This window comes from Monodelphis domestica, chromosome 7, assembly GCF_027887165.1.
Source record: "Monodelphis domestica isolate mMonDom1 chromosome 7, mMonDom1.pri, whole genome shotgun sequence".
Lineage (NCBI taxonomy): Eukaryota > Metazoa > Chordata > Mammalia > Didelphimorphia > Didelphidae > Monodelphis > Monodelphis domestica.
In genome coordinates, this window is record NC_077233.1 from 88,403,583 (window position 1) to 88,422,147 (window position 18,565).

General features: G+C 38.9%; 1 protein-coding gene across 6 annotated transcripts in view; it reads right to left on the reverse strand.

The window, feature by feature from the left end:
* DOCK3 (dedicator of cytokinesis 3) overlaps window positions 1-18,565 on the reverse strand; it is a 604,983-nt gene that overhangs the window by 63,702 nt on the left and 522,716 nt on the right. For 4 of the 6 annotated variants that reach the window (XM_056805016.1, XM_056805020.1, XM_056805017.1 and 1 more), the window contains exons 32-35: window positions 16,413-16,561; window positions 9,485-9,570; window positions 6,996-7,022; window positions 6,782-6,877 (exon numbers count right to left, since the gene is read on the reverse strand). In XM_056805016.1, coding sequence (XP_056660994.1) covers window positions 6,782-6,877; window positions 6,996-7,022; window positions 9,485-9,570; window positions 16,413-16,561 — 358 coding nt within the window. The remainder of the gene's footprint in view (window positions 1-6,781; window positions 6,878-6,995; window positions 7,023-9,484; window positions 9,571-16,412; window positions 16,562-18,565) is intronic. The other 2 variants (XM_056805021.1, XM_056805018.1) reach the window with 1 other exon arrangement.

Below are 18,565 nucleotides of genomic sequence, written 5' to 3' on the forward strand. Positions count from 1 at the left end.
CTTGGTAAAAGTAAAACTTGTAGATGTTTTTCAGACAAATTGTGGTCTAGTCACATCTTCTCATCTTGTGAAGTAACTGTTGTTGAAATCAAGTGCAAGACTTTATATGCACCATTATTGCATTTCATTGCATTCCCAGATTAAGTCCAAAACTCTTGCTAGTCAAGATGTTTTTGGATTCTGACTGTCATTTAATGTGTTAATCATCTCCCTGTCACCCTTCCACCCCCAACCTCTTGTAGGCTTTGTGCCTACAAATCTGATAAGCATGCCATTTCTGTCATTATTGTTGTTAAAAATGGTAAATAGCACAGACTCAGACACAGATTCCTGAGGCACTCTACCAGAGACTATATTCAAAGTAAATACTGACAAAATTATCTATTAATAATTACTCTCTGATTCTAGTTACTCAATCAGTTTTAAGTCTATCAAACTTTACTATGTATACATTTCTCCAGAAGAATGGCACAATAGGATCAGCTAGATAACACAGTGGATATAGCCCAAACCTGGAGTCAGGAGGATCTTGGTTTGAATCTTGCCTTAGACACTTCCTAGTTGTGTGACCCTGGGAAAGTCACTTAACCTCAACTGCCTCGCCCTTGCTGCTCTTCTGACTTAGAGATGATACTTAGGCAGAAGGTAAGGGTTTTAAAAAAAGAATGTTAGAATAAAAAGAAAGAAAAAAGAATAACATAAGTTGTTCAAATGCTTTGTTAAAATCTAGGTAAACTAAATCTATAACATTTTTCTGACCAACATTTAGCATCTCGATATGCTGCCTTCAGAGTAGAGTCCCTTTGCACAAGACTCCTGTATTGACCAGAATTCACTAGGCTCCACAGGGTATACAAGCAGAGCCTGTCTTCTTTCAATCTAGGCCTGATCTGTTTTCAACAATAGATGCCTGCTGATATGGTGCAGTGTTTGCTGGTTTTGACATAGAGGGCAAAGGAAAGAATAGAAAGAGATAATTCCTAAGGAAAAAGTATTGTAAATCTTCGGGAGAAGAAGGAACTGCCAAAATTAGAGAGCTAACCTTTTGTGTGGGACAACCTCTTGTGTTGCCACCAAATACCTCTTAATACCCCCAAGTATCTATGATAGCCATCACACACTGTAAGTAAGTGGCTATTGGTCAAGTCATCTCTATGCCAGACGGTTGGGAATGAAGGTGAATGTGACCTTTCTTGAAGGATTCAGCAAGAGGTATGGTAATTGTGATAATCTCTGGGGACAAACTTTGGTACATGTAGCCAGCCCTTCATTATTTAAGGTGTGATGACCAAGGCTCTGCAAGACCTGGTCCTTTATGTTTATCCTTCCTTAGATTAACTTCTCTTTGGATACTATCTGGGAAAGAGAGATTATTATAGCTCCCTCTGTATTTATTTATTATTTAGCACTTTGGGAGAAGTTCTGGTGAAAGTTTATAGTTTTGGGCAAAATGAAGTTTGAGACTCATAGGTAGGATCTCATTTATTATGGCTGCCAAGAAAAGAAGAATAGTAGTAGTAGTAGTCTCCTAGTTTAGAAAAGGAAATCGTTTAGGGTTTGGTCATTTAACATTTTTGTTGTTATTCACCTCTTTCAGTTGAGTCTGATTCTTCATGACCCCTTGTGTGGAGATTTCTTGGCAAAGATCCTGGAGTGGTTTGCCATTTCCTTCTTTAGCTCATTTTATGGAGGAGGAAACTGAGGCAAACAGGGTTAAGTGACTGCCCAAGGTCACACAGCTAGGAAGTATCTTTTGCCAGATTTGAACTCAGGAAGATGAGTCTTCCTGTCTCCAAGCCTGGTGCTCTATCCACTGTGCCACCTAATTACATCAGGCATGCCATTTAATAGCCATTACTTGCTAGCTTTTCATGAAGTAGTTGCCTAACCCTGTCCCCTGCCCTTCTAGAGTGATTTTACATGATGGTACAAAGAAGTTCTTTGAAGTCAATTTTTTTTGAAGAAACATATTAGAAATATCCCATTATTCTATTTCTAAGTACAAGTTTCCATACTGAGCTGCCTTGTAGCTTCTGTGGCCACAGGACAATTGACCTCTACATATCCTCCACCCTCCTAACCCTCACTGACCCCAGGGATGATTTAATCATTCTTCAGCTATCACCCCAATCAGGTAAGACTGTCCATGTCTACACAGCACCATCATTAGCACTGATCACACCAAGAAAACATTATGCCTTTACTTTTTACATTATATCTTATGACATATGGGAGTGTAAGAATCAGATTGCACCAGTCCTCTGTTGACGAAAGATAGCCTTTGTGCAGCCCCCAAGTACTCTTCTCTGGAGTGATTTGGGAATCATCCAGTTTTTCCTCTTTTTCAGACTCAGTGCAAAAAGCCCATAGCCCATTTTCCCATGGGAAGAACATCAAGAGTACCTGGCCATCAGTGGACTCTATTTTCTGGAAACAATTTGGAATTTCCATCAGGTATTATCTTCCATTTGACCACAATCAGACTTTTTCATCTTGGATGGTTAGACTGAAAAGTATATCCTTAATAAGGTGGCTTCCCCAAGAGGCCTGTTTACCATGTCTATGAATAGCCAAGTAGCACCTATGTTTCCTATCCAATGCTTTTCAATTTTCCCTCTTATACTTATACCCAATGTTCCTTCAAGAACATCAAAAAATATGTTTCTAGGCTTAAGACAAAAAAGAGAAAATTTTTTTTAACAGCCTCTAAACTTTACAAAGCCACCTCCCCACCTTTACTGCAGCATTTTCTGAGGAAAAATGTGACAACTTTCTGTGCAAGCCTTAAATGTGCTCCATTCTTTCTTAGTTTGGAGTGGGTTTGGTATGATTTCCCCCACTAAATTTAGTTTTAAAAATCCATTTTCTATCCCTTTTATTTTCTCCCATTCCCCACCTCCAATACTGGAAACAGAAAAAAGAACATTTTTGAAACAAATATGCATAGTTGAGCAAAACAGATCTCAGCATTGGCCTTGTCCAAAAATACATATTTTACTCTGTACCCAGAGTCCCTCACCTTTCTGTCATGAGGTGAGTCCTTCATGAATGATGGTTAGCTGTTGTCTTATACAGAGGTCTGGAGTTCAAGTGCCTGGGACACTTGAACTTTTTTGGGCCCTGATTTTGTGATTCATGAAGTAGGGTCATGCCCTATTAGCCAATTACTCACTTGATGTACAGTTACAAAGATGAATGTGCTAAAGTACTTTCAAATCCTTCAGAAAATCTGCATTTTTATAAGATCAAAATCAGATTTAAAAAATAAAACCAAAATCCTCTGTTTCTCACCAGGCTACAATCTGGACTCTTCCACCATGCCCTGAAAATTCTTCATCCTGTAAGATCACTTCAGGCTTGTAGTTCATAACTCAAAGTACCTTCAGATCCAGCAACCCCTCTCTCTGAAGGGATGGTTCCTCCCAAACCTCCACTTAAGGAGGGTACCCAGGCTACTTATCTCTTCATTTCTCACCAGGCTGAAAGCTGGATGTCAGACTCCTAAACCCAGGTACCTGCCAACCCCTCTCAGCTCTCATAGTTTTATGTGTTGTTGTCTCCCCATAGAATGTAAGCTTCTTCTCCAATTAAAATAGAAACTCCTTGAAGGCAGGAACTAGCTTTCTTTTTGCCTCTATTTGTAATTTTCAGTCCTTAGCCCATACCACATGCTTGTGGACAGACTTTTGAATATTGTGTCCAGAAGTTTTTGTTGTAGTTTATAATGAAGGCCTAATATCCTTCCTTTGAAATACACTCCTAGCTTTTATGCCCAGAATGTTATGGAAAACAGCCATGCCTTTCAGTTACGATGTTTTCACCTTCTGGCTCATCCTCATTTGAATACACATTGGTTGAATTGAATTGCTTACGGAATTATTTACACTATTTTCTGCATAGTGTCTCTGGTGACGAAAAGCCAACCCTGCCACAAGCCCATATTCCTAGGGAGGCAGACAGTAGTGACAGACTCTTTGATTAGTACTTCAAACATCTGACGTAGCAGGAGCAGGAAAGTCAGGGAACTGAGAATTGATGAAGAAACAAATGAGCAATCTTGGAAAAATGGCCTTGAGAAGCTTTTGTCTGGCTGAAAGGCAGCCTTCCCTCTACTGGGAGGTGCCTAAATGCAACTGAATGGAAGGAAGACATGGTCTTCAAGACCACATCCCATTCTTCAGGGAGTCTATTCAGCACCAAATCACAGATGCCACTTGTTCTTCATTCTCACTTCTAGACAATTCCTTGCCACCACTGGCCAATGATCTCTCCTTTTTGAGGGACACTTCATCTGTCTTTATTACTCAGTTCAGGTCTTTGGTATAGTCTTCTACTGCCCTTAAGCTCATTCTTCTTCCTTTCATAAGGAGTTTAATACCTGACTCAAAGTCTTTTTGGCCTTGAATGTCCCCCTTGTATTTGGGCATTTTAAAATTCTGTTTAATGTCTCTGTGAGCACCAGTTCATCAGTCTCCTCAATTCCCTTGACTGATATTTGCATTTCATTTCATCTGCCCCTAGCATGCATATATCTTTGATCACACCATTACCCACAACTGTTTTAGCTCTACAATCCTGAATTCCAAAATTCCTATCTCTAATTAACAGTATATATTGCATCCGTAGTCTAGCATCCTTCTGAGAGAAGTTTACAATCAGCCCTCTAAAGTCAAGATTGGTTATTGCATTGATCAACGTTCTGATGTCTTTCAATGCTGTTTTCTTTGACATTATTGTGGTTCTGCCTTCTTCACTCATTAGTAATGTACAAGTTTTCCAAGTTTCTCTGAATTATCCATATTCATAATTTCTTGTAGTATAATAATATTCCAATACATTCTCATTTTACAGTTTGTTCACTTATTTCTCAACTGATAGGCACACTCATTTTGCTTCTAATTCTTTGCTACCACAAAAAAGTGCTGCTATAAATATTTTGCATGTATGGGATCTTTCCTTTTGTCCTTGATTTCCATAGGATATATGCCCATTTGTAGTATCACTGGGTCAAAATACCACAGGATAGTGACTTGTCAGGTTTGCTTTGTTTTTTAGGTTGCTTGGACCAATTCACAATTCCACCCAAAGTGTTCCTGTCATCCACTGATACAGATCCGATCTTCTGTCATTTTCACTCATCTGCTGGTTGTGAGGTGAAACCTTAATGCTTTAAAATAATTTGCATCTCTCTGATTCTATGAATGATCTAGAGCATTCCTTCATATGGCTGTTAGGCATTTTCACTTCTTTTGGAAATGACTGTTTTAGGATATGTATCGATTGGGGAATGACTCTTATTCTTATATGCTTGTATCAATTCCCTGTCTTTGTGTATAATAGCCCTTTGTCATATTTATGATGAAGATTTCCCCCAATTCACAGCTTTTTTCTTATTCTAGTTGAATTTTGTTCTTGTAAAAGCATTTAATTGTTTATATACACTGCTCTGTGTACATGTTGCATTTATCCAATAGAATGTAAGCTCCTTGAGAGCAAAGATTGTGCTTTTCCCCTTGCTTGTTTCCCTACCATATCGCATAGTACCTTAATAAATAGTTGTCATCTTGAACTGAAGAGACCAGTTTAGCCCGAAGCACTCGGCACCTGCTTGAATTATTGTGGCATTTCCCGCTTTAGCAATCATCACAGGCTATGTGAGCTGCCTCTTCGTCTCCTGAGTCCACTTGTTGAGAAATGCTCCCCTCTGCTTTTGCATATGTCAGCACTAGAGAGGCAGCAACTGTTACTCCGGGGATGGATTTTTATCTCTTTATCACTCATCTTTAGCAAGCAATGTCCTCTTCCTTGAGCCTCCCCGAGGTTCCCTTTCCCACTACCTGAGCACTGCTGAGACAGTAATTAAGGCAGCAATTGGGGCTTCATCAACACGTAGGAGTTATTTCATAAAGTCTTGTTTGCTATGAGTGAGAAGTTAGAGATTTCAGGAAAAACACCACCACCATGTGGAGGTCCAGAACCAATATGGAGAAGTAAGATAATTAACTCCACAAAGCAAGGAGTCACTAATAAGACTGAATGGAACTTGGGAGCAGCTAGGTAGCACAGTGAATAGAGTGTTAAGCCTAGAGATGGGAGGACCTGGGTTCATATGTGACATCAGATACTTCCTAGATGTGTGACCCTGGGCAAGTCACTTAACTCCAGTTGCCCAGTCCTTACCACTCTTCTGTCTTAGAACCAATATGAAGACAGGGTTAGGGGGACCCTCCCCCCAAAAAGACAATGGAACTTGAGTTCCTTGTTCTGACTTCATGACTTTGCACTAGATAATATTCCTCTACCTATTTATACTCCCAAAGGAACAATGAACTCATGAACCCAGGAAATGTGTATAATCTGTCTTCTGTCCCTAGGCCTACTAGACTCTACTCTCTTTCTTTGTCTTCCTTTTCTTCTTCTTCCTCACTTTCCTCCCCTACCCTAGTTTATTTATTTTACAAAGAGCCAGATAATCAACATTCTAGCCTATAAAAAATCCCACCTCTCATGATTTCCACAGCATCCACCACTCATTTGGTTTATCTAGGACACCATTGCATGAAGATCACACGAAGTGTCAGTAGACCTAAGGGGATTATTCTAGTCATCTCTGGCTCTGTATTATCCCTGAAAGAATTAGTTTTGGGAGCCAGCCACGGAATTCTGATGGGGGATGTCAGTAATGGGTGAGGACATTCTCTCTCTGAAGGCCATTCGCCGTCACCTTGGAGGTCATGAGATGTTAGCAGAGAACGGTCAGGTCTGTGCCCGAGAAGAGTACCTGTAGTCAAGGAGCCGCTCCATGAGACGAGTGACAGAAGTCACAAACGAAATGCCTGTTTCTCTCCATGTTTCCTGTTCAATTTTCTCTAGTAGACTGTTGGCGAGAGAAGGACAACTCATGAGACTTCACTCCATACAACCGTAAAGCTGCAGAGAGACAATGGGAGCTCCCGTCTCTTGGAGACAGCAGACTCACCAAATTGAAGCCTTACCTTGGGTAGGGCCCAAACAGCTGAGTTCTACTCCACGCAGCAGGAAGCAAAGACAAGGAGGTTACTAAGCTGATAGCAAAGAGTGAAGATCCCCTGTCCTCTCCCACTGCCCCATAAAAGCACTCAGAAAGGAGTGGTCCCCTAAAACAGAGAGGCACCGAGCCCACTTTGACAGCATGGATCTGAGCAGTAGAAACAGAGAGAGACTCAGAGACAGAAACAGGGAGAGCAAGAGAGGAAAGAGAAAGAGACTGGTGGAGAAACTGGGAAAAAGAGGGAGAAGAAAAAGGGGAAAGGAAGGCAGGAGGGAAATAGAGGAGAAAGAAGAAGACAGGGAGAGAGAGAAAGGAAGAAAGAAAAGGAGAGAGAAGAGAGGTGATGAGTTAGAGGCAGGGGGAAGGGAAAGAAGAATTGAGGTGAGGAAGAAAGTAAAGATTAGGGTGGAGAGAGAGGGAGAGAGAGAGAGAAGGAGGGATAGAGAAGGGACAGAGGGAGAGAGAGTGGGAGAAATAGGAGGAAGGAGGGAGAAGAGAAAAGGAGAAGGGAGAAAAGAAAGATGGGGAGAGAGAGAAAGAATGAGAGGACACAGCTAGATATAGTCAGACATCCCAGGTTAATATTGACACTACTTCACAAAAAAACATTCTGAGAAGTTCCAAACTCCCTTGAAGCCTGGAGAACCAAGCAAGAAGGCACTAGGGAGAGGTTTATCTCAGTAGCAGCCTCTGATAGTGGGCAGGCCAAAGGTTGAGAATCTTTTTCTCATTTTGCTAGAAACAACAAATCACTGCTTTAATCAGATATTCTAGGATCTTGTCAGGAATCCAAATCCTCTCTGTAGTAATCTTTACAAATCATTATTAATTCTCTAATCTTTGAATGAATTACTGTGATTATATTATTTATTCAATTAACAATTTGGGAAATTAAGTACATTTATGAAAGATAGCATGGAAAGTTAGCTAGAAAACTGGCCCCAGAGTCAGAGAGGCTCTTTTTGAGTTCTGCCTCTGACACCTGCAGACTGTATGACCCTGGCCAAGTCATTTAACCCCATAGGGTTCCAGAAAATTTTTAGACTATCAATTTCAGAGCAGATGCTGATCTTCACTGCCAAGTTACATTGCCTATGCTACTGAAATCACAGGTCTCCTCCAAAACATAATGCTGAAAATTTTGCAAGTTTGTTTCTTTAGCAAAAGGCTTTCTGGCTTGTAATTAAAATACCACTTAAATAAAGAAAACCTTCAAGTTTAAAACTACTGGTGGGATGAAAAGGGACTTTGTTGCTATACTTGTTTTCTATTTCTCATCCTTTGGCATAATAAAAAACAATATCATTTATCTTTAAGTGGGAGATCTCCAGGAAATAAAATCTAATCTTCTTTTCTAGTATATTACCTGGTATGATGTTTCTTACTACATCATTGAGACCAATGGCAAACTCAGATTTAGGAGGGAGAACCTTAAAAATCATGGACAGATCATGAAACTTGAGGTTCAGAGAGGCTGAAAGGACTTGCCCAAAGACTTGAGTTTAAACAATAAGTTAGTGGCACAGCTTGGACTAGAGACCAAATCTCCTGACTCCAGAAGTCCAGAAGTCCTTTTTTTCCCCTTAAACCTTTCTTTAACTTCCATCTTGGAATCAATACTGCAGAAGAGTGGTAAGGGCTAGGCAATGGGGGTTAGGAGATTTGTCCAGGGTCAGACAGTTAGGAAGTGTCTGAGGCCAAATTTGAACCCAGGACCTCCCGTCTCTAGGTTTGGCTCTCAATTCACTGAGCTATTTAACTACTCGTCCCCCACCCCCACCCCCCAGGGCTCATTCTTAAAAAAAAGTTTTATTTTATTTATTTTTTTATTCAATTACAAAGGATATTTTTTTCTCCCTCAACTTTTTCCCCTTTCTGACTCTGCCCCCCAAAAGGAAACCCTAGTAAAGTCAAGTAAAACAAATTCCTTTCTTGACCATATCCAAAAATGTGAGTCTCTTTCTGCTCATTTGGTCCATTCTAGTGACCAGAAGATAATCATTGTCTAGCAACAGAAGTTCCTCATGACCTGCCAGAAAGCTCTAATTCCTTAGAAGAATTGGAGATCTAAGCTGATCTCTCAAAGAGGACAATAGTACCAAATTGACCGGGAGAGGGAAGAATCCCTTTCTTTTTGTGATGAAGAGTCCTTATTATGAGAAATAATAGACAAAACATTGAGCTAGTTAGTCCTTAGGAAACAAATACCAAATTGATGTAAGTGACATGTTAGGAAATATAACTAGGCTATTAATAACAATTCATCCTGTATTCATGTGACCTGTTAAACCTATTATGTAAATACCCAATTGCCCAAATGTCTAGATGCCTCTCCATCTCTGAGGGAGGCTGGTTCTGGAGTCTCTACCTTTCCTCTTTTCTGAGTACTTTAGACTGAGGATGCTGAGAATGACCCTGGCCCCACAAGGGTACTGAGGGCTTGACATGGCTTACAGTAGGCTGAAGAGCTCCCTGTAGTTCTCATCTCCTTTCCCTTCTGAGACCAAGCTATCCAGCTTATCGATTAGCTCAGCTTCCACCTGGAGAAAAGAAGAGATTTCTTAGTGGGAGCACAATGGAGTAAAAAAATTAAACCGCCCCAATGGGGGCAATTGTTACGCCTGACTTTTGTTTTCTTCCTGGTGTTTTTCTCATTTCAAACAAACTCCAGTTGAGCCAGACTATTCCACAACACAGATCCCATGCCCCTGAGTCTAGAATACCAGCTGCCCCATTAATTTCAATGAAAGATGAGACCTATAGGTCTCAGTTATCCTTTCCCTGAACCAAGGCAAAAAACAAACCTACCCTGGTGAGAAAGGCATTTTAGTTTTCCAAGAAGGCTTTGTTAAGCTGTTTTCTTTCATTTGTAACAATATCCATATACTGTCTTTGTGTGAAAAAATAATTTGGTTAGAACCTTATCCTCTTTTACCAGCCAGTCACAAAGGAGAGCTCACCGGGAGATTAATCCACAGTATAATTGCTGACATTAGTCTGTTGTGATTATATGAATGAAGAAGGGAATAAGAGGGTCATGGAACTTCCTATTCAGCAATTCACCTTGAAGAACACTTCATAAAGTAGATACACACTGGGATCTAAAGTCTTTTGTGCTGGCTATTTACAAGTCAATTGGAGGTGCTCAATTTTTATCCAAATTCTAAAAAATGAGGCGCCATAGCTCTTCCGCTCACAAATAATTTCTTTCAAGGACATTCTATAGTGCACAGTAATTCTGTTTATCAGCCTTGCACCACACTGAAATTGAGAGAGGGGTCGGTTGTATATGCTATAACTACAAAACAAATACTATATAAAACAAAATATTATTGGATGTTAAAATAAATCTCTTGGGGTTATCCTTGACTCTTCTTTCACTCTCTCCTGGTTTATCATGATTTACTATGGTTTACTGATGAATCTGCTTCTATAATGACATCCTTCACATCTGTCCCTTTTGCTCACATCCCACTGCTACTACTCTAGTACAAGTCCCCATTCCACTCTGCCCCTCATCCTCAAACTGGATTACTTTGGTAACCTTTTACCTTGGCTTCTTGTCTTTATTCTTTATCTCTTCCAATTTATTCTTTTGCATTTTGGCCACACTAACTTTTATCAGTCCTCTCCAAACTCCAGAGCCCCAAGCTCTCCTTGGTCTCAACAATTACTGAAACTATAAAGCAAATTTCAAATTTCCCACTCTAGCATTCAAAATGTTCCTATAATCTGGTATCGTCCTACTTTCCCAGCTTTAGCTCATAGGCATATGAATTCCTCATGTTCTCTCCAACCAAACTGGCCTGTTTCCTCACTGCCCTCTGTACAATCAGGTATGGCTTTGCTTGTGATCTTCCCTATACCAGGAATACCCTCCTCTCTTCTTGTAATTGAATTCCATCTAATATCGTACAAAGCTCAACTCAAATGCTACCTGTATTTCCTGATTTAAACCCTTACCTTCCGGCTTAGAATCAATACTAAGCATCAGTTCTAATGCAGAGGAGAGCTTAAGGGCTAGGCCAATGGAGTTAAGTGACTTGCCAGGGTCACATAGCTAGAAAGTGTCTGAGGTCAGATTTGAATCCAAGACCTCCAATCTCCAGGTCTGGCTCTCTATCTACAGAGCCATCTAGCTGTCCTTCTCCCCCTTTTTCTTTCTTTTCTTTTAGGTCTTATGAAACATAAAAAACAATCCTTTAATGCATGTATAATGCATTATGTATTATAATTATGTGTTTTTATCATATTTGAGTGGTATCAAACTAAAATAGAAATGGGGGCCACTAACCTATACATAAGGATCCCATCATAAGCTGTTGGCTTAGTTGTGTTTTTTTAAACCCTTGCCTTCTATATTAGTATCCATTCTAAGATAGAAAAGTGGCAAGGGCTCACAATTGGGGTTAAGTGACTTGTCTAGGGTCATACAGCTTGGAAGTGTCTGAGATCAGATTTGAACCCTGGTTCTCTTAACTCCAGGCTTGGTGCTCTATTCACTGAACCACCTAGCTGCCCCCTGACCATTAAATCTTAAAAACCTAGAGGAAGGCTTCTAGCATGTGGAACATACTTAAGGGGATAAGGATAAGAAGTGTATTGGATACAAAAGTATAGTTGGGTTACCATATGTACCCCTAAGGAAAACATGGATCCTTTAATATACTGAAATATTCAGATAGACAAAAATGGCATGAATGCATTTCCTAAAAAAAACCAAAAGGAATATTTTTTTTCACTTTATAACATACTTTTCCAAGAAACACAAGGGAAAAACAAGAAACAGATATAATGAATCTGAGATTATACATGAAGCAGAAAGATATTCTAAAGGCCCTTAAATAAGAAACTGAATAGATGAGGGAAAAAGGCTCTATTTTTTGACATCTACTCCAAACCTTAACTACTTGAATGTAAGAAAATTCACAGAATATCAGAGCTAGAAGGGACCCTAGAGATCATTTCACTTTCAATTTATGACGGAGGAAACTGGTCACTGTGGCAGGGAGTTAGCTGACTTGGTCAAGATCATACATCTATTTAACAACAAAGCTGAGATCGTGCCGCTGGATTACCAATCAAGAATTCTTCTCCCTACATAAATTGTAGCTGTAGGTTTCAAGGATTTCAAGTGAGTGGGAAAGAACAAGGACTGAAGATGACTTATAACAATCTGACTTTAAGAAGAGATTTATAAACAACCCCATATCAGAAAAAGAAATTGAACAAGCCATCAAAGAACTCCTTAAAAAAATCCCCAGGTCCAGACGGATTCACAAATGAATTCTATCAAACATTCAAAGAACAGTTAATCCCAATATTATGCAAACTATTTGACAGAATAAGCCAAGAAGGGGTTCTACCAAATTCCTTTTATGACACAAACATGGTACTGATCCCAAAGCCAGGCAGGTTAAAAACAGAGAAAGAAAACTATAGGCCAATCTCCCTAATGAATATAGATGCAAAAATCTTAAATAGGATACTAGCAAAAAGACTCCAGCAAGTCATCACAAGGGTTATCCACTATGATCAGGTAGGATTCATACCAGGAATGCAAGGATGGTTCAATATTAGGAAAACCATCCACATAATTGACCATATAAACAAGCAAACTGACAAAAATCACATGACTATCTCAATAGATGCAGAAAAAGTCTTTGACAAAACAAAATACCCATTCCTATTAAAACACTAGAAAGCATAGGAATAGAAGGGCTTTTCCTAAAAATAATAAACAGTATATATCTAAAACCATCAGCAAACATCATCTGCACTGGGAATAAACTCGAAGCCTTCCCAATAAGATCAGGAGTCAAACAAGGATGCCCATTATCACCTTTATTATTTAATATTGTACTAGAAACATTAGCAGTAGCAATTAGAGAAGAAAAAGAAATTGAAGGTATTAAAATTGGCAATGAGGAGACCAAGCTGTCACTCTGTGGATGATATGATGATTTACTTAAAGAATCCTAGGAAATCAACCAAAAAGTTAATCGAAATAATCAACAACTTTAGCAAAGTTGCAGGATACAAAATAAACCCACATAGGTCATCAGCATTTCTATATATCTCTAACCCAGTTCAGCAGCAAGAATTAGAAAGAGAAATTCCATTTAAAACCACCCTAGACAATATAAAATACTTAGGAATCTATCTGCCGAGATAAACACAGGAACTATACGAACACAACTACGAAACACTCTCCACACAATTAAAACTAGATCTAAACAATTTGAAAAACATTGATTACTCATGGGTGGGACGAGCTAACATAATAAAAATGACCATCCTACCCAAACTTATCTATCTATTTAGTGCCATACCCATTGAACTACCAAAAAACTTTTTTACTGAATTAGAGAAAACCATAACAAAGTTCATTTGAAAGAACAAAGGATCAAGGATATCCAGGGAAATAATGAAAAAAAAAATACAAAGGAAGGTGGCCTTGCAGTCCCAGATCTCAAACTATATTACAAAGCAGTGGTCATCAAAACAATTTGGTACTGGCTAAGAGACAGAAAGGAGGACCGGTGGAATAGACTTGGGATAAATGACCTCAGCAAGACAGTCTATGACAAACCCAAAGACCCCAGCTTTTGGGACAAAAATCCACTATTTGATAAAAACTGCTGGGAAAATTGGAAGACAGTATGGGAGAGATTAGGTTTGGATCAACACCTCACAAGCTACACCAAGATAAACTCAGAATGGGTGAATGACTTGAATATAAAGAAGGAAACTATAAGTAAATTAGGTGAACACAGAATAGCATACATGTCAGACCTTTTGGAAGGGAAATATTTTAAAACCAATCAAGACTTAGAAAGAGTCACAAAATGTAAAATAAATAATTTTGACTACATCAAATTAAAAAGTTTTTGTACAAACAAAACCAATGTAACTAAAATTAGAAGGGAAGCAACAAATTGGGAAACAATCTTCATAACAAAAACCTCTGACAAAGGTCTAATGACTAAAATTTATAAAGAGCTAAACCAGTTGTACAAAAAATCAAGCCATTCTCCAATTGAAAAATGGGCAAGGGACATGAACAGGCAGTTCTCAGCCAAAGAAATCAAAACTATTAATAAGCCCATGAAAAAGTGTTCTAAATCTCTTATAATCAGAGAGATGCAAATCAAAACAACTCTGAGGTATCACCTCACACCTAGCAGATTGGCCAACATGACAGCAAAGGAAAGTAATGAATGCTGGAGGGGATGTGGCAAAGTAGGGACACTAATTCATTGCTGGTGGAATTGTGAACTGACCCAACCATTCTGGAGGGCAATTTGGAACTATGTCCAAAGGGCAATAAAAGACTGTCTGCCCTTTGATCCAGCCATAGCACTGCTGGGTTTGTACCCCAAAGAGATAATAAGGAAAAAGACTTGTACAAGAATATTCATAGCTGCGCTCTTTGTGGTGGCCAAAAATTGGAAAATGAGGGGATGCCCATCAATTGGGGAATGGCTGAACAAATTGTGGTATATGCTGGTGATGGAATACTATTGTGCTAAAAGGAATAATAAAGTGGAAGAATTCCATGGAGTCTGGAACAAACTCCAGGAAGTGATGCAGAGTGAGAGGAGCAGAACCAGGAGAACATTGTACACAGAGACTAATACACTGTGGTACAATCAAACGTAATGGACTTCTCCATTAATGGCTTTACAATGTCCCTGAACAATCTGCAGGGATCTATGAGAAAAAAAAAACCTATCCTCAAGCAGAGGACAAACTAAGGGAGTAAAAACACCGAGGAAAAGCAACTGCTTGACTACAGAGGTTGAGAGGACATGATCGAGGAGAGATGCTAAATGAGCACCCTAATGCAAATACCAACAACAAGGAAATGGGTTCGGAGCAAGGACACGTGATACCTAGTGGAATCGCGCGCGTAGGCTAGGGGAGAGGTGGTGGGAGGAAAAGAAAATGATCTCTGTTTTCAATGAATAATGTATGAAAATGACCAAATAAAATAATGTTTTAAAAACTTAAAAAAAAAAGAAGAGATTTAGTTCTGGTTATAACAAAGGAACCTGCTTTTTTTCTTATTACATAGATAGATGGACCATTTTTTAAGAGCGGTGAGGGAGGATGGACCTTTTGAAGAGATTTCTTTGGGTCCATTTGTGCAGTCAGGCCTGGAACAATGGATGGTTAGAGTGCTATGACAGGACAAGAAGATTTAGATATAAACAATGACACACTTACCAAGTTATTGGAAAATATTAGACTAATTCACTTTTATATGAAATGAGGGAGAGATTTTTAAAAGAAGTCTAGAATTACAAAGAAGGAAAAACTAAAGTCCTACATCTCCAAAGTAAGTGTATCTGAGCTAAATGAAAAGGGAATCTATTCAAATCTGTCAGTTATAATTTGCAATATGGACTAGTTAAAGTTTATAGCAATTGCTTCTATTCTGATGATTAGGAGAACCAACATTCCTGAAGTGAGATCTTGTTTTCCCCATTTATTCTCCAAATATTCTTTAAAACCAATGAGTTTTCTATCCCAGAGGATCTTGCCATATGCCCAGGCAAGGTTTCCTAACCACCAGAATTGCAATCATAATTTGAAAAATCAAGCTGTGTTTGGTTTGCAGAACATGTTCTGTTTGCAATTGCTTTTTATGCAGGAAGAACGCAGAGGGTCATTCTGCTGCAGAATGAACTCCAGCTTAAACTGCTTTGCTTTGCAAGTACTGACTATGACAGAATATGATGGCTCAGCATTGGAATTTACATACAGTAGGAGCTCAGCAGAGTCTGTTGAATTGAAAAATTGTTTGATGACCCTGACTCTTGAAAAGCAGCTCTAGTTTTTGCTTTGTCTAGCAGACACAAACTGGTATCCCAGAGGAGAAACGGCTGACGGTAAAGGCTGAAGAAAGAACTGTCCCCCTTTCCTGAAGAGGTCGTGTACTCGTACTCTTGACACTGGGTGGAATCAGAGGCAGATGTTAGTAATGGACTATTCTCTTTTGAGTTCTGTGTAAGTTATTCCAGACCTGCAGGTACACTTACCCTCCACTTGCCTAACAACTATCAAGGCACTACAGGGGAACGAGACCAGAAAGAAGAAAGAAAGCACAAGTTGCCACCGGAGGGGCAGAAGCCCATGGCTTCAGAGGAAATAAAAGACCTTTTTCATAATTGTTATTGAACTGATGTTTATAATTGCTATTTCATTATTGTCAAAATAACTGAAAAATTTGTTAATACTTGTTATTCAATAATGATTGTTTCTTTGTTCAGGAAAAGCCAAGAAATCAGACATACTCTCTCCCTAAGAGGCAATAAACTTGGTGGAGGTCAGAGTCTAAGGGGAAAGTATCCTGAATGACCCCGAAAAGTTGTCTTACCTGTTTGAAGTTGCCATTTTTCCTCTGCTCCCAGTCCATCATATCATGAAATATGGGGATCATGATATTACGAACCTCTGGCTGGGGGACTAGTGTAACACCCAGAAAAGGACCGATCATTCCCGGAATAAAGTGAATTTTGTGTTCACCTAGATAGCAAAACAATTTATATTTGATTAATGTCCAACAATTTCCTTTCATCAAGAACTTAAAAAATACTTAGTCAAGAACTAAAAATACTAAATCAATAAACCTACTGGGCAATAAAGACTCTAAGGACAAAGCAGTCTCTCCACCCGAGAACATTTGAAAGATTATTTCTTTTGCTATCTAATTTTCATGGATGAGTTCATTGTGGTTCTGGTAGATATATCAACAAAAGGAACTTTATCTCCTTTTCTAGAAACCTAAATGTGGTTTCTATGAATTCCCTGAAAACCTCAAAGGTAAATCGACTCTATTCTCAAGTCAAAGAGTAGAAAAGGCATTATTTGCAGTGGCCTTTTGTCTTAATTCTCATGGTTAGTATGAAGAACCTGAAACCATTCCAAAGACAGCCCCTTCATTTAGCAAGTGGTGCTTACTGGATTCAGCTTCATTAAATGGAAGCCTTATTCTGCTTTTGCAGGCTCCAACTTTTCACCACCACGATTATGGAATAGGATACATGAGCATTTCTTTAAGCTTCCCTCGCTTGGGACACTCAAAACTAGAAACACATTCTCTCGTGACTACTTTTTGTTCACATTTTATAGTGAAAAAAAGACATCATTTATGTCTTCTTGTTGTCACATAGCTGCTGTAGTCACAAACCCAGTCTAAGGAAAACTGGGAAAGGCAGAAGAGGCCACCAAGAGGAAAATTTTAAGGTTATTTACTATGCACCATAAAATCTGATAAACTTAGCATATTTTAAAAGTTTATCCAATGAGCACAGGCTAACATGATGCTGAAGACTCTGTAGAGAGGGTGGGGATGGGACTTGGTGATGGCATGGTACCTTACGTTCTTGAGGTTTCAGGACCAATTTGAGGGGTAATATAAGATAATTTCTGTCATAAAGGAATTCAGTTGGATGGGAGAAAATGAGAGTATTGATGAGGGATATTCTGCTTGGCAGCATTCACCCTGACACAGGTAAGACATCAGCCAATTTTTGGGAGAGTTGTCTCCTTTATGCCTTGTTCTTTCCAATTTCTCTCTGGACTGGGTTTGTGACTACAGTGACTAAGTGACAAAAGCCTGCTTTGTGATAACTCAACCTAAGGTGTTGGGGTCATGTGCTCCACCGAAAGCAAAATGTGCTTGGTAAAGCAGATGCAATGGGTCACCAGGATGACAGCTCCTTTGGTACTCCAACAGGCCACTCCCAATCTTACAGTGAAAAAATGATGACAACATCATCCATCCAGGCAACCTAAAGATTCCTTTTTCTGAATGTACTACTTGGCAAAATCGAATAGAAAGCAGAACCATGGACAGGAGGAAAGCCTCAAATTTATGAAAAACAATGGTTAAATAAATCTTAGAGAGATCTGAAAGCTCAGAGAGCCAACAAAATTCTTTTTTCTTGCATCCATCAATCCTGCATTTTGGTCACAGTGATGCAAATTGATGGCCTGATAAAATAGAGTGATAAAATCATTTGCTATATATATATATATATATATATATATATATATATATATATATATATATATGTATGTGTGTGTGTGTGTGTGTGTGTGTGTGTGTGTGTGTGTGTGTATACATATATATTCAAATGAAATAATTAGTTATCTACATTTCTTTTAGGTGGAATCTAATTTCTCATCATCTTAAGCCTAGATTACATATTTAGATAATCTAGACAAATTTCAAATGAAGCTTTAAAAAATAAAATAAACCTTGTGTATCTTTCCTAATAACTTAACAACCAACTGTGTAGTTTCATTTGGAAACTAAGCTAGCAAAGTTCTCTCATTCATTTATTTTCCAATAGTTTGCTTTGACCTTTTGGCAACTTAGAAGGAACATCACTCCCAGCTATTCATAGTACATCTCAGAACTAGAGGTGTCCTCCCTGGCTCTTCAAAGCTTTCTATAACGAAGGTGTTTTTTAAAAATCCTTATCTTTTGTCTTAGAATCAACACTAAGTATCAGTTCCAAGGCA